Source organism: Papaver somniferum, chromosome 7 (genome assembly GCF_003573695.1).
Source record: "Papaver somniferum cultivar HN1 chromosome 7, ASM357369v1, whole genome shotgun sequence".
NCBI classification, from domain to species: domain Eukaryota; kingdom Viridiplantae; phylum Streptophyta; class Magnoliopsida; order Ranunculales; family Papaveraceae; genus Papaver; species Papaver somniferum.
In genome coordinates this window covers 82,441,573-82,458,990 of record NC_039364.1, presented here as the reverse complement: position 1 = coordinate 82,458,990, position 17,418 = coordinate 82,441,573, and the positions used below count along the sequence as shown (strand labels likewise).

General features: G+C 37.9%; 1 protein-coding gene across 1 annotated transcript; it reads left to right on the top strand.

Moving 5' to 3' along the window:
• Positions 1-5,261: 5,261 nt before the first annotated feature.
• On the top strand, positions 5,262-10,065 carry LOC113297762 (receptor-like protein kinase). Its single transcript, XM_026546339.1, has 2 exons — positions 5,262-8,656; positions 9,014-10,065. Exons 1-2 carry the CDS (start codon positions 5,719-5,721, stop codon positions 9,376-9,378), a joined length of 3,303 nt encoding a protein of 1,100 aa, XP_026402124.1. The 5' UTR covers positions 5,262-5,718; the 3' UTR covers positions 9,379-10,065.
• The last annotated feature ends 7,353 nt before the right edge of the window (positions 10,066-17,418 follow it).

Sequence of the window (17,418 nt, the reverse complement as noted above, 5' to 3'; positions counted from 1 at the left end):
TGATTATTAGCTTGATGAAGACTAGAAATTTTGTTCTTATACGAGGAAGAATCAATTTCTAATTGTCTATTTTTCTCGCGAAGACGTTTAACTTCAGCTTCCAATTCTTCATTCTTTTTGCGAAATTGAAGATTCTTCTTTTCAAGATTTTCACGTATTCTCTCTAGATCTGAGGCAACAGCAAAAGAAGCTTTTACAGCCTGCGAAAAAATATAAATATAGAAAGAAATTTTGAATTATAACAATGAAGAAGTAAAAGGATAAAAATATACCAGACTATTGAGAGAATGCAAAAAATCGGGAGTCACTGATCTAGAAACTCCACGAAGAGAGCTATCACCATCCAATAAAGGAACATCGCAAAGGGTAGCGAGATCTTTGCAGGTATCTGCGAATTGGTTATCTCCCATCCCGTGTAGAGAATCAGAAAAAAAGCCAGATAACTTAGCCATAGAAGATTCAGGTGGAGAATCTTCACTTGCAGCAATATCATCGTTGTCCTCATCACCCTTATCACTTTCAGAATTTTCGTGAGGAGGAATATTTGAAGGGGAAGAAGAACGAACTTTCCTTTTCTTTGGAGGAGGACCAGTTGATTTTTCCCTGCGAAGAGCACCTTTACCTTTATCACCAATCTTCGCAATATCAACAAATTCTTCTACTTCAGCAATAATCTTCACACACAGATAGAAATAAGAAATGGAAGCATGTAAGTAACAATACTATTTAAAATCATAAGAGAAAATTTCTTACCTCATCTGTGTATGAGCGAAGAGCTAACAGAGTACTAGATTTCCCAGTCCTGTTATAACTATCTTTCAGTTTTTGGATCTGCGGAATGTCGCAAGAGTTAGCGAACAGAATAGAAAAAATCAATAAAGAAATATAAAATGAGTTAAAGGGGAAAAACATACCTCTTTCTCCTTCTCGGGCCAAGAGAAAACCCAAGGTTGATAAGCAGCGAGATCTGCATGAAGAATATTTGACCCAACAATGTAGGGTCCTTTTAGTATTAAAGGAAAAACATACCATTTATCATCTTTGGATTGGCGAGGAGTTGTGTTTTTACCAGAATGCCAATCAATATCTTGCATAAGAATTTTGGCTTCATCAATGTCATCTTTCCTTTTTAAGCGAACACCCCAGCGAGTATTCTCTTTCTTCATGGAGATAAGTTCATAGTTCTCAAAGAAATTCGCCACTGTATACTTCTCAGCAACTATCTCTAGGTTTGCGAATTTAGGATCCCTAAGTTCTTTGGAATACAAAGATCCTCTACCAGCACCACGATTGGCAAACTCTAGCATCAGACGGATGCAATCCCCACTCAGTTGGAAGATGGCTCGCGAAAATCCCGAATGAGCGAGAATTTCATAAAATAAAGGAAGATCTGGGTTATAAAGAGGAATATGGAGACCTGCGAGAATCTGACATAGCGAAATTATGATTGATTGAGCATCACAATATTGATCAGAGAAAAGCTTGACAGAAAGAATTGATTTGGTATTCTCACCAGGAATGGTGGAGAGTGTGAAACCTTTATCAGCAAGATCTTTTTGGACATCTTGTAAATTCTTCTCATATCTATGACCACTTGGAGCCATGTTTGAATATAGAGTATGGGAATGTATAAAAAGTAAAAGGATTGAAGGAAGAAAAAATTACAGCAGCAGAATTTGCAGAAGGATAACAGAGTTGCAGAGATGAGAGAATAAAAATAGAAGAGAAAGTAAAAAAGAAAAGTGGAAAAAGGGGGTAAGAAGAGTATATAAAGGATATTTTTTACTCGAAGAAATAAATACCATTAAGACGAAAAGACGTGAGCGGTTGAAAAGCAGCGGTTACAGAAGACGTGTCAAGAAATAAATGGAAGAGAGAGTACATGTGATAAATGTAGAATATGAAAAGATGAACAGCTGCGGCATTTCTCACATCTTCTCTACTTTGTAGAGAAGATATGAGAAGAGGCAAGATGTAGGATCAGAATCTCGCAATGACAATGTTTCAGCGAAATTATCAATGACACAATACAACAGCGTCGCAGAACAATTTCAGAAATGATAAAATAAATGACGTCAGCTAAGATCACGAGAAAGATATGATAATCCTGCGAAAATTAGAGAGTTTGCGAAATTAACATCTGTAAGGTTGCGAGAATGTCGCAAACCATACCCGAAAATAAGGGACATATTAGCTGTCATCCACTATGTATTTCCTTATAAATAGTCGTTCGAATTGTAAAGAGAATGGAGGTTTTTTCTGAGTAAGAATCAAGTAAAGAAGAGAGAGAAAAAGTTTAGGGCAGAGATCATTTTTGAGTTCTTTATCTTTTCTTGTAAGAACATCCAAAGATCAATCAATAAAATTAAGAATATAAACCTAAAATGAGTTGATCAATGATGAAGTTACATGAAAAGTGTAGTGTAGGATTTCCTGCAACTACAACGATTGGGTTCTTCATAACGAATCGTAAGACAAATTTACGGTTAGGTAAAGATGAAGTCCCAACCGTATCCAAAGAAATTACGGTTAGGTATGGATGAAGTCCCAACCATAACTAAGGAAAATTGGGAGAAACACATTCGGGAAAAACACCAGTTACGGTTGGGTTTCAGAAAAAAATCAACTGTAGATTTATTTACGCTGTTATATTTTCGAATGAGTTTTGGATGGACAACTATAATGTGTCGTATGTGAAGCTTTGGATGGCTGATCCACTAACTGAATCAAATCAAAAGATAAGCACGTATAATGGATAAATACCTCCTTGGATAAACATATACATTCATGAAGAATTATATTTTGCCAGATGGACGGACGGTATGAATTTCGCATCATGTTAAACACGTACAGGCTACTATAGATAGCCAATTGGAAGCAGCCAAGTGGATATTAAGAATTTTGAACAGGCAATAAAAACTCCTCGTGTTCCCTTCTTGCATGGATTCATATCAAGAGAATCTACTATTAACTCCATAAAAGCAAAACAAATCGTAAGTATGTTACGGTTGACAACTTCCGGTTGGTATATTTTAAACAACCCAGCCGTAACTAATTTTTAAAACTTGAAAATGTTTTTCCCCAATCCGGTTAGCTTTTTGAGAATCGAACTTAACCATAATAATATTTACGGTTAGGTTTCTAACCGTAAGTATATCTGTATTTATTTATTTTTCATATTACGGTTAGAAGTTTTTATTTTTCTAACCGTAACAGCTTCTGAGAACAAAATTACGGTTAGAAAATTGAGGATACTTAACCGTAACTGGTTTTGGAAATCTAATTTTCCTAACTATTTGAAAAAATAAAACCATTTTTAATACTAACCAAGGAAAATCATACAAGTTTGTGCCGAATCAAACATCGAAAACCATTGGGTTGATGTTGGTTTTCTTATTGAGTTATTGATTATCAATTTTTTGTTGGGTTCTCGTCGATCCCATCACTGAGATAAAAGAAAATCTGATTTTGATTTTAGTTTTTTCTTTTATTGATTAGGTTTAAATTGATGGAATGACTATTTAGACTTTTTAAATGTCTTCAGAACACCCCCTAACCAACTAAATAGACATTAATATCATGAGTGAAGCCCTTCTATTGAAATGTGACGCCCCAATAATAGACTTCGAAAGTTAACAGTTCGCAGAAGGGGCTGATTGATACTGTAGCGTACCATTTCCACGAGGTGTTGGGGGCCTTTCTTTTCCAACTCTCAGCAACTTCCTTGAAATATTAGTGTCCATCTTAGTGTATGCTAGCTCGTTATCATCTTTAGCTGCAAAATTTTAATGACGAGGGGTCAATAATCCCATATATGGCTTTGCCATATGTAGAGATTACCATGCATGATGCATCTTCCAACTACATGATTACTATGCTTCAAGAAAAAAAAACTACATGACTACCAATGCCAAAACAGCTATTGGAAGCAATATTTGGACGGAGGAACCCGTTTTTCCTGATTGCGTTTTTTCGACGTCATGGATAAACCATGTTTCTGGACAGGTTTATGAGTGCTTGAACCTTGATTCACACCATTTTGTACTCCGACGGATGTTGACGAGTGCTTGATTGAGTGGCAGAGCCAGAGATTAAGATTAAGAGGGCCTAAAAAGATTTCTTATAATTATGTTGGACCGAGTGGGCTAAAGACCAAGCACAAGGTGCGCTAAATGCAGAAAATAGCATAAATTTTGGAGGGTTTCCATGTAATTATTAGAATTTAGGGGGGGTTAGAGCCAGGGTTAGTCAACCCTTGGCTCCGTCCATGCTTGATTCCAAAACTGTAAGTGGGGGAGAAAACTCTGAAACTTGCTTAAAGAATTCAATTCAAGCTCTTCAGGAACGAAAATAAGATGCAAATTGAAAGCCGGAAGGAGGACATGCCAGTCGAGCTGAGAATGACAACAATACTGGAAAGAAAATGTGTCGGCATCCTCGACATTTTTATTACAATGCCGGTATACATGTGTCGGCATGCTCGATGAATAAAACTCAATGTCGTAGCCACATGAGAAAAAAAAAGTTAAATTCTGATTGATTACTCTTGTCGGCATTGTTTCGTTCACCCTCATACAATGCCGGCGATATACAAAATTTACCGGCATGCTCGGCGACTTGATTTCAATGCCGGTACCACTATGAATACCACGCCGGTACACACTGCGAACTTTTCAAGTTTTAACCATGGTTTAACAAAGATCTTTTCAAATCTTCAGCTTGTTTATTTTCATGTGTTGGTTCTTCATTCAAACCAACATCGAATTGTAGAATAACTCATCTCCACCCAATTTCTAAAACACCATAATTTTTCCGGTTTTTCCTTCAAACCTTCTTCTTCTTTATAAACTAACGACTCTAATTCATTTGATTTACTAACCATTAATAAACTAATATGTAATTAGTTAACTAAACATCATTTGTGGGGTAGATTAGGAATTAATAAAATAGAAGGATATGGGGTATCTCCAATTTACTATTTAAATCCCGTTTTTATCTTTTTCCTATGTCCCTAATTAATATAAGTATCCCGTTTTTTATTTACTATTTAGTGTCGTTACGGCACGGATTACTTCTAGTATCTAACATTACTTTTTTTTTTGAAGCATGAAATTTATTAAATTACTAAGGAACTATTACATGAGGGTGTATATTACCCGAAAATTCATCAATTACAACTATATAGGTAAGCTATGGGTTTACAGTAACTTGATATTGGAGCAGAATAACAGTTTCCGGATAAGAATTATATCGGGACAGATGTTGGTGTCGAGGGTCAAAAGACCTTCGGTCAATGCTTTCCATCAAAAAAGCTGTATTTTTGATGGACACTGTGGTGTCCAGAGTAACTCGTATGGAGGTAGAGGCGATAGGCGTTATTTTCTTTGTTTTTAATATGTTATCATTTCGATTAAGAAGAACCGAACCTAGTATGAACACTAGACCAAGAATCTAGAACAGTCCAACTGTTCTTTCATTCTGACACACAAAAACGAGAGTGAAGACACAGACAACAGTCAGAACACTATTAAAACAGGCAGACAGCCTCGGTTAACATGGCTTCCTCAAGGTCGGTCCCCACTCCAAAGCAAAGTTCTTCTCTTTTCACACTGAGCTTCCAACAAGAAGAAAGGTAAAATGCCCTTGAAACTCATTACTTTCTTCGGTACACAAATCACACTTTCACACTTCACTCACTGCTAGAACCTCTTCATTTCCATGGCTTCTTCGCTTTTCATTTACTGCATTTTCTTCGCTTCTATTTCTTTCCCTAGAATTTCTGCTATAAATTCTGAAGGAAAAGCTTTACTTTCTTTGTTCAACAACTCAAGCTGGAATTCATCAAACTCAACTCCTTGTTACTGGTTAGGTATTCAATGTGGCAGCAAACACCATGTAATTTCTTTAAATTTATCTAACTATGCCATTTCGGGTCAACTAGGACCAGAAATCGGACACCTTCGATACATTGAAACCATTGATTTGAGTCTCAATTTTCTATCCGGTAGAATTCCAAATGAGTTAGGAAATTGTAGTAATCTTCAGTACTTGGATATATCTTCAAATGGTTTTACTGGTGAAGTTCCTGAAAGTTTGAGGAATTTGAATCAATTGAGTTACTTTTCGCTTGTTGATAACACTTTTGGTGGTGTGTTACCTGAATTTCTGTTTCATATTCAAAATCTGCAGTATCTTTATCTGGATTCAAATAACTTTACGGGTTTGATCCCAGATAGTGTAGGAAAAGCTGCTGAGTTGATATCTTTGTGGTTAGGTTATAACCAAGTATCTGGAATGATTCCTTATTCAATAGGGGAGTGTACCAAACTAGAAGAGATTGTTTTGAATGATAATCGGTTGGTGGGGTTTTTACCTGATAGTTTGAGTAGACTTGAAAATTTAACTTATATGGATGTGAGTAACAATAACTTAGAAGGTAGGATTCCTTTGGGATTGGGTAATTGCAAAAATCTTAATCAGTTGATTCTGTCTTCTAATAGTTTATCCGGAGAAATTCCGTCTAGTTTAGGGAACTGTAGTAGACTTACAGTTTTTGCTGCTGTGGACAATATGTTAACTGGTCATATTCCATCTTCCCTTGGCTTGTTAAGTGAGCTTTCTCTTCTTTACCTCAATGAAGATCATTTATCTGGTAAAATTCCGCCTGAGATAGGTAACTGTACATCCTTGACAAGTTTATTTTTGGATATGAATCAGCTTGAAGGTGAAATTCCAGCTGAACTAGGATTCTTGATTAACCTTAAAACCCTTCAGTTGTTTACTAATAATCTGAGTGGCGAGCTACCTTTAGGCATTTGGAAAATCCCAACACTTGAAAATATTTTTGTTTATAACAATAGTCTTTCTGGTGAGTTACCTTTGGAGATCACTGAACTGCATCATTTAAAAAATATTTCTCTCTTCGATAACCAGTTCTCTGGAGTCATACCACAAACATTGGGTATTAATAGTAGTCTAGTTGAGGTCGAACTCACTAACAATAAGTTTTTCGGTGAAATACCAACACATATCTGTTTCGGAAAACAATTAAGACTTCTTAATCTGGGTCTGAATCAATTTGAAGGCACTATACCTTCAGGCGTTGGAAGCTGCTCGACTTTGAGAAGATTGATTCTTAAGCAAAACAAGCTTACTGGTCTCATCCCAGACTTTGAGAAAAACCATAACCTGTCATATATAGACATAAGTGGGAACCTCATTAATGGAACGATCCCGCCAAGCTTCGGAAACTGCGTCAATCTTACTTCTATTAACTTGTCTATGAATAAGCTTACAGGGTTTATACCCCAGGAGGTTGGGAATCTTGTCGAATTGCAGCAGTTGTATCTATCGGATAATTATTTGGAAGGTCCTTTGCCTCAAGAAATTACCAAGTGTGTAAATTTGGATTTACTCGATGTAGGATTTAATTCATTAAATGGTTCAATCCCATCAAGTTTCCAGAGCTTAAGACAATTGACCACCTTGTTAGTGAGTGAAAATCAGTTCACTGGTGGTATTCCAGATTTCTTGCAAGGACTTGGAAAGCTTTCAGAGCTTCAGTTTGGCGGTAATAAATTTGGCGGTTCTATTCCGTCCTCACTGGGGGATTTGTACAGCCTAGAGTATGCTTTGAATCTCAGCGATAATGGGCTAATAGGTGAGATACCCATGGAGTTGGTAAAATTGAGTATGCTACAGAGGTTGGATTTGTCTCTCAACAATTTAACGGGAAGCCTGTCACTGCTTGGTAAACTTCATTCGTTAATTGAGGTGAATGTTTCGTATAATCAATTCACTGGCCCGGTTCCTGAAACATTGTTGAAATTACCAAACTCTTCTTCATCTTCATTTCTGGGAAATGCAGGTCTTTGTGTTTCTTGTCATCCTGATAATGGCTTTGGTTGCATGAAGTTCATAAATTTCAGTGTTTGTGACCAGCGATCAAACCATGAAGGCCTCAGTAGAATAAAGATTGTGCTAATAGCTCTTGCTGCTCTGTTAACCTGTGTCCTAGTGGTTCTCATCTTAGCATTTGTATTTATGGGACATAGATATCCAGAAAAGAAAATTGATATGTTGGAGGGTGAGGGGGCATCATCCCTGCTGAACAAGGTGATGGTCGCAACTGAAAATTTAAATGAGAGATTTATCATTGGCAGAGGTGCTCATGGAATTGTATTCAAGGCGTCATTGAGTGTGGATGAAGTGTACGCGCTAAAGAAGCTTGAATTTATAGAGAACAAAGGAGCAAGTGTAAGTATGATTAGAGAAATTAAAACTGTTGGGGAGATCAGACATAGAAATCTTGTTAGGTTGGAAGATTTCTGGTTAAGAAAGGACTATGGGCTGATCTTGTACAAGTACATGCAGAATGGCAGTCTTCATGATGTTCTGCATGAAATTAGTCCACAACCTGTTCTTGATTGGGATGTTCGTTATAAAATAGCTTTGGGGACAGCTCACGGTATAGAATATCTCCACTATGACTGTAATCCCACTATTGTGCATCGAGATATTAAACCTAAGAACATACTCTTGGACTCGGATATGGAGCCACGTATATCCGATTTTGGTATTGCGAAGCTCATCGATCACTCTTCTGCCTCTGTTCATTCTATCTCAGTCGTGGGTACTGTTGGATATATTCCACCAGGTAATACATATGTTGATTAAGATTCTTAACATTGTAGTTTACTTAACAACATTATCTTACCCTTGTAGTTGGACAGATTTCTGAACTGTTTCACTGACTCGGAACCCCTAAATTACAGTTCAGACACAGAAACATATAGTCTGAGTTGGTGAAGCAGTTCAGAAATCTGTTCAACTGGTGAAAAGACAGAGCCCCTAAACTACAAAAACTATGTTATCGTGTCTACTTCAAAAACATCATATTGTCAAGATAGTTTGTGAATTTGATTTTCCAGTTAAATTTAAGAACTTTTCTGTCATTGTTCTAACCCGAGCTTGAACTTATTGAAATCGGCTCTGATATCTACTTGTGTGCCAGAAACCGCGTTTACAACAACTACAACGATGGCGATGATGAAGAAATGGGATGTATACAGTTTTGGGGTGGTTCTGCTTGAACTGATAACCAGAAAGAAAGCATTGGATCCTTCATTACCAGATGACACCGGCATAGCTAAGTGGGTTAGTTCCAGATGGAGCAGTAAGGATGCCATCGAGGAGATTGTTGATCCAAGTCTGATTGATGAAATTATGTATACAGCAGCAAGGGAAGAAGTGATGAAAGTAATGTCAGTGGCTTTACAATGTACATTAAAGGATCCAGTTGAAAGACCCACAATGAGAGGTGTGGTAAAGCTTCTTAAAGATGGCAAGGACAATTTGAGATCCAAATCTAGCAAATAAGTTTTGCAATTTATTTGTATGGGTCAGTCTTTAGATTTGACTAGTTCAAGTCTAAAGCTGTAATATAAGCCATTTAACCTGTGACAGAAGTTGATTGAGAAGATGAGCCTCTTCAAATTGCTCAGTTTGAAAATAAGTAAATGCTGATCGTACAGGTGTCTGGCCCGAGAGTACTGGCAAAATTCCCTTCACTTTTGTGTCTTTGTGTTTAGAGGTTTTGGTGCGGTTCTTCCTTAAATTTGTGTCTTCTCTTTAGTTGCACTAGTCAGCTTTATTGCAACGCAGTTCAAACGAAATAAAATATTAGTAGAAAGAGTTCCAAACATCAGGGGCATTACACCGGAAATATTGAAGAAATATCATGAGGCGGAGCTCTGATAAATTCTGCGTCCAGTCAGCTGATCCGAACCCCAGCTTGTTCCAACAGAGTAAAAGAATTGATGTTTTTTGCTCAAGTGATGTAATCTCACACGATCATCAGGAAATCATTGGTTGAAGCAGCAGATATTTGTGAAATGTGAGCTGATGTTTTTAATACATTCGGATTTAACCAAAAAATGCTTCCGGCTTCCGCAGTGTAAAGAACTTCATTTGGGAGTATGCCAAAGTGGTAGTTTTTGTTTCCATATAAGCCTTTTTCTTTTCTTTTTTTGGAAGCATGGAATTTATTAAATTAGACTGAAATTAAACGGGGTACGTAATATTCATAGAGTCTGCTATTACAATAGAACTAATAGATTGCGGAATTGTATGTTCCCATACTGTTGTCGTGAGTCTCCCTATGGAACAATTATTCGCTGCTCGGTTTGCTAAACCATCTGCCGCTTGATTTGCTTCTCTGTAGACGTGGCTAACTGTATATTTAGGGTTGAACATGGTTTCGGTTTTCCGTCGGAACCGGACCGAACCAAACCGATTAGGAAGAAACCGAACCAAACCATTTACTAATGGATTGGTTATGGTAAAAAAAATTGGAAACCGACATTACTGGTTCGGTTTTGGTTTGACCTGAAAACCGAACCAAAAACCAATGGAAAACCGATAAGTATAGGTCGTTGACTAAAATCAGATAGATTTAATCTACCCCGTCCATCTCACTCTTTGTAAACCTAAGTTCTACCCTTACCCCAGACGAGTTCATTTTTTCTCTTCTTCTTTTCTTCGTCTCCAGTTGGCATTCGCCAGAATCTTCATCTGAGTTATGAATTTGGAGCATGCAGAACTTGGAGTTTATGTATTTTGAATTTGTAATGTTTATGTTTTCAATTATGCTTATAAACTTGAGTTATGAACTACGCTTGTGTGTTAATTACATTTTGCAGGTAGGTTCAAAAAATTCCACTGTTATCTTTTTAAAAGATTTGAACTATCAGTTTCAGAAAACTGACATACAATTGGTTTCCATTAACCCAATGGAACAAACCGAAACCGGCTAAAACCATTTAGAAACCGAACCAATGGTTAATGGATTGGTTTGGTTTAGATTTTTAGAAACCAATAGTATTGGTTTCGGTTTTGGTTTGGCTGGAAACCGAACCAAAACCGACCATGCACAACCCTATGTATATTGCTGAATTCGGGCGAGCCTTTGTTTGATCTCTGCAACCAGGTTAGATATATACCAAGGGGGGTCTGCATCTGAGGTTATAAATCTCATTAAATTTTCCGAATCCGTTTCAAATTGGACTTTTGGCCATCCTCGTTCCGTCGCCGTTTTAGAGGCTATGTGCATGGCCCAGGTCTCTGCTGCAAGTGCTGTGGTGATGCCTAGAGGTTGTGCTATTGCTAGGATAGTGTTAGTTTCCTCATTTCTACAAATAAGCCTTAGTGATAACTCTATAAATAAGAGGTCTTGTATCCTTATAAATTCTGGAAAACTGACCTTTAAAGAGATATGAGCAATCTAATTAGCCGAAACATCTTGCGTTGCCTTTCGTTTAAAATCTTATTTGTGACAAAAAAAACATCTAGTCTTACCGTTAGTGGAAGATAGATTGTTGTTTAGTCATTGTTTATTAATTGTTATGAACTGGCGGTAGTTATCTTCAATAAATCAAACTTGTTTATTTTATAGTATGTCTCTTCTGATATAAGACGATTCAAGTTTATCTTGAAGATTTGACTATCACTAATATAAATTATTCTAGATCTATGAGATAGAACAATAGATCAATTAATGTTAATAGGATTCGTTATGTATGTTTGATCAATAGTGGAATTAAGATCGTTTGCATGAGTTACTTTGAAGATTAGAATTGTAGACTTGAAGACTTTTCTTTTTGTTTCTTCTTTTTGTGATATTTTTTGCGAACTTCGATTTTGTAGGCTCCACAAATAATTTATCTTGATAAACCTAAAACTTGTAGAAGATCGAACAAACTGTTTAGTTGCACTAATTTGCTTCAATAAATCTTGTTGATTATTTCGATAATAATTGACTCGGTTTGATCTTCAGAACAAATGAGTTTATTGATATAAACGGAAGATCCTTTACTCTGCTTTATCACTGATCAAAAGATTGATTTGGGTGATTGATAAGTGAGTTGGTTACTAGAAAATATTTAGTCCTTTGTTGTTTCAAGTTACGATCAAAAGGAGTTGAGTGTAGAAGTCTTCACAGCGGGTGAAGCAACTCAAGATAGTGGACTTTGTCTTGGGATTCATGTGCTTAGGCCAGATTGGTTGTAGATGCAGGGATATTGGAGGAACTGAGTAACGAATGAGTGTTTACTTGGTATAGTTGTCCGAAAACAGTGAAAAGGTAAAAGAGGATTCTAAGGATATTTGAAAGTAAGTTTTGGGAGGTTGAGCACGAACAGTCCTCGCCTAAACCAAGAGAAATGGTCATACAACGACTGCTTCAGTCACATGGGAGATTAGAACTGGTCTTATGGAGGGAAGCAGGGAAAGAATATATCAGAGATCTAAGTTTGCATAAGAATTGCTCTGAGAGGTTATGAGAATGTTGTGTGTTAGTTTGGAGAAATATAGGACCTATTTATAGCTGGATTCTCTAATCTCAGGTTGGTGAAAATAGGGATTGCTTTCTGTGTGGAACACTTTTCCCGTCTTTCCATGAATAGCTAGAGATAAACTATATTAAGTTTATCCTTTTATTCCACCGCATTTCCTCTCTTTTGTGGTGAGAAATAGGTTAGGTATTTCTCACATGCATCGTAGACCGCCAGGCCAAAACCCTAATTGTTATCCCCTCATTTGTGTGTGACTGAGTCAGCCTTTGTGATGATGTGTTGACGGGGAGAGATATTCTTTATAGCCGAGTTGGCCAAGATAGAGAAGTATTCTCAGATTTATGAGCATGACTAGGATAAGTCACTTGAGAGGCAAGGAATGCCTTTGAAATCGTCAGCAGAGCGTGATAGGAGCTGAGATTGGGCTCCATATTCTCATGGTTGGTCACATATGTCGTGTGGAGACCGAATTCTTGTATGTGGGTCCCTTTACTGAGGTTATGAAGTTTAGGGAAGTTTATCCACATTTTTGGATAAGCATGCATGATTAAGACCCAATTTTCTAGTCGTGAGCGTGTTTGAGAAGCTAAAATAGAGTCATGTTCCTTGGGTGAGGCGTGTGACTGAGTCTCATGCCTGTACAAGACTCTTGGAATAAGTTGGTTCAGCTCAGATTGTCATGAGGACGGTTGAGGCTTAGCTCATGAGATTGAATCTCTTCAAATTCAGCTAGGACGTGTTTGAGACGGATAGTGAGGCTTGCGTGCCTAATGATGTCTTTATGAAATCGTGGATCATTTGTCTTTGACCGGTGTATCTCGCAGGGATGTGCTAGTATGTATTGTAGGGTCAATATAAGCAGTATATCTCACTGGGATGTTCTAGGAATTATTCAGTAAGTCAAATCGGGGCCTAGAGTAGTCATGGATAGTTTTTATCTCACGGGGATGTACTAGGAATCAGTTCCTAAGCTAAAATAAGGGTGAGTCTTACTTACGGGAGAGATAGATATCTCCACTCATGCTCGTAAGTCAGTCGGGGACATTTTATGAGGTTGTAGAGCCTTCACGGCCACCGTGCTTTATTCTTTAAACTCTGGAAGTTACAAGCGATACCTCATTAATTCCTCGCAACGGGGTCTTTAACAAAATAGGAACGTATCCGCGACACAATTGACCAACCTGTTCCCCAAACGGTCTTGCACTTCAACCAGCTCCGATCAACTTTAAATGGTGTACGACCAACTACGGCCAGAAATTCTGAAGGAGTCCAGAAGCGCTTATGGTTACATCACTCTTGAAATAAAGATAGGAGACATCCGGAGACATTCCAAGCTTCATATTGTCAAATAATATCCAAATTATGATATGGTTCTGGGACGCTTATGGATGCTAGTAACAAAGCAAGAGTAGGTGTGTCTTTGTTACTAATGTCTACACCTTTGAGAATCTCCAACTAGCTGTCAAATCCTGAAGACTACCTGCTTTCGGAATATCATCAATTGGCAGATGTGAAGCAACTTTCTGGAGAGGATGCAAGATCGTAATCCAAAGGGTTCCGCACATAAGTAAGTCTTGTTGAACAACTCTCTTTACAACCAGCTATTCCTCATCCCATCAAGACCTAGGGACCTAATCCTACTATCAATCCAAATGTGATTAGGCGATGTGAATGGAAGGTTGGTCCCTTCAGTATTTTATCAAATGTTTAGAAGCCGTCTCGGTTAAAGACAAGAATTCTATAAACCAAGTAGCTATACAACTCCCAAATCCCTTTCAAGTTAGAGATATGATATTAAGGATCACTACTGGTACTCATCCTGCTGCTGCAAATCTCCCAGAAGGTGAAGAGGAGCCTTACCTAGTTGCAAGAGTCATACTGGGTGGAAACTGCAAGCTCATTGGTACTGACAAACTGGAAGGGGTAGTAATACACGCCAGGTGGCTCAAGCCTTTTAGTACCCAAAACGTTACATCATCTTTTCCTAGTATTTCCGCTGTTTTCATACAATATTTGTAATTCCTACAAAATGTTTGCACCAGCTTGCATTCATAATTAGGATTTCATCTTATCAATCAAGTAAAGCATTATTTCCTTTTAGAAAATTGTTCACAAACCATTTCAACACAAAATCCCTATAAATTCAAAATTCTCGCAAAACAATTACCTACTTGTTCAAAACCAGAAAATCAAACCATTAAAAAGAAAACATCTTTTGTCTTTCAAAACACTTAAGAGGAAAAGGAGAATAACGAATTCAAGGGAAATCATCTAGCAGAAACTCATCCTTCTTAGAAAAATCATCCTTCATCTCTTGAAGAGAAACCTGCTTCACTTTTAACTCCCGGGACAACTTCTCAATCTCTGTTTTTTTCTGATTAATGAAGTCCATAGAAGGGGATACATTTCGGTTCGCAACTTTTTGGCATTAGAAATTCCTTGACAAAACCAGGAGACATTGAACCTGAAGTCCGCTTACATTTCCCATTGATACTCCTGATTTGCAATTACCTCTTCAGAAGCAGCATGCCTGGTCACACTGCATATCTCATCCATTGAAGATAGAGCCTCCTCCACGCGCTTTGCCAGCAAACACAACTTTGGAGTTCTTAGTTGTGGCGATGTGTTCATACTTATTCCATACTCGAGTATACAACTCGACATACTTAGCTGACACGCTGAATCCTCCAACTAGTACATAGCCTGCAAGAGGAGCATCGAATGGAGGGTCGAAAATAGCACTTGCAACAGAATGATCAACTATTTCCTTTTCAGTCCCAAGGGAATTGCAACTTGAAATATCCACATCGACTTCCATCACAGTAGTGACACATTCACTTTCTCTAAAAAGCACGGTGGTATGTTCAACCTACTCAACTACCACCATCTCTGTGTTATCTCTTGGTTCATCCTCAGCCTGTAACATCATACCAAATGGCTATAGTTTAAGTGTCTACATTCATGTTGATAAGATTAATAATCTAAGAAAACCAAAGATGAGAGAACATGAGAAAGAACTTACTTGTCCATCCGCTGACTTCAGTACAATTGGACTCGTCACTGTTATGCTACAGAGTGCTACCTTCATCTTTATTGGACCCTGAATCTGTTTGGCTTTCACCCTCATCACTTGAAAACGACTCGGTATCACCAGATTTCTCATTTTCTTCTAAAGATGTCTTAGATATGTTGTTACTCAAGTTACATGCATCTAACTCGAGTCTAGTAAAGGAGTTCATCCTCTCAGAGCACTAGAGTGACGGAAGAAGTTGAAAGGGATTAGTTCAAAGTTACCTAGATAATTCAGTTGGTCAAATGAAAAACGTGTACATACATGTACGCTCCATCTGGGATGATTCTCCAAGATCTCGGGAGTAGGATTATCACGTGGCACTGTCACAACTGCCTGAACCAACTGATGAAGATCAAGGAGCTCATTCCGCCGGAATTCTTTATATTTGGAGTTACTATCGGTTCTGTAATGACCCGATTTTGTTAGTGGTTTTCCGGATGGAATATACGTAATGGTTTGTCCTTTCCTTACACCGAGGCCTGATGGGTTCAATTGATTGAGATGTGGCAAAAACTTCTCAGCTAAGCGTGCTCGGCCAAGAGTGGTCATAGGATGGGTGACCTCTCGGGAAGCTGTTGCTGGATAACCGCAGTAGTGCCGTTAAAAATCCCACACTGCTGGATAACCGCAGTGGGTAAGTGGGAACAATATCTCTGTTAGTTGGGATACAATTAGGGACGGTTCTCTTATGCTTGGATGAGAGAGTATGCTAAGCCGTTATACTAGATACTAGTCCCAGAAGAGGCATGGAACGTCTAAATTATACCGAGGCCTTTTCAGCACAATTGGTTCCAGAGTTGGCAGAAAACTCTGCAGTTAAGCGGGTCCAAGAGCATAGCTCAGTGGCATCCCATCAACTCCAGTAAGGAGGAATTCAGTGGTTCAATCCCCACCGTAAAGGTTTGTTATAGATTAGTTGTGTAGTGGGTTTGTCGGTGTTGAGTTTGGTAGTGGGGCCAGTCCAACTGGATGGGTTCGGGTAGGGGCCTGGGTCTGGCTTTCGCGTATCAAAAACAAAGAAACAAAAAAACGTGCTCGGGCGGAAGAATTAGTCATAAGGGATGCCAAGAGATACCTAAATGACATACTTAACAAATTAAACTCAGACATTATCTTCTTATCTGAGACAAAGCAGGGGAAAAAATATAAAGAATATCATGTAGATCATCAATGTGCAAAATTATTGATTTGTTGAATCAGGAGGTACTAGTGTCACTGCTGGTGGTTTAGATTTGATATGAAAAAATAATCTATCCATTGATGTTATTGATTTCTCTTTGAACCATATCAACGTTATTATCAGCACTCCTCATAGGACTCCTTGGCTTTTCACTGGCAATTATGGTAGTCCTTATACTTTAACTCAGAAAAATGAGTCATGAAAAATGATTGAAAACATTGTTCTTACGGATCATCTTCCTTGGTTGAACATTGGAGATTCCAACTTCATTCTTCATGACTCAAAGAAATATAGTGTCACTCCAAATGATCTTGTTAAAGCCAATTTCTTCAATAACAAAATCACGGATCTAGATCTTGTTAATATTGGCTATACCGGGTGCCCCTTCACTTGGTCCAACAAAAGATTTGGTCCAGCTCTTACTGAGAAAATACTAGATAGAGGGCGTGCTTTTGAAAGTTGGCTATTGATGTTTTCTAACACCACCATCTTAAATATGTTGGCTATAGAGTCAGACCACCACCCTATCATGTTTAATTCCAATCCTCTTTAGAAAAGTGATGGTGCCCCTTTCAAAAAATTTTGCTCTTGGCTTGATCATGAAAACTACAATAAAATCATAGTTGAATGCTGGATCAAAAATCCTTTTGGATACAGTCCAGTGCTTAACTCATTGCTAGAAAACTCAAAGATATAAAGATGCATATGATTGGAACACTGACGTGTATGGCGACATCAAAACTAATATAGAAGGATGTAATAAGCATCTAGATTGGCTCCACAAAAACTACTTCAGAGTTTATAGAGGCCATACT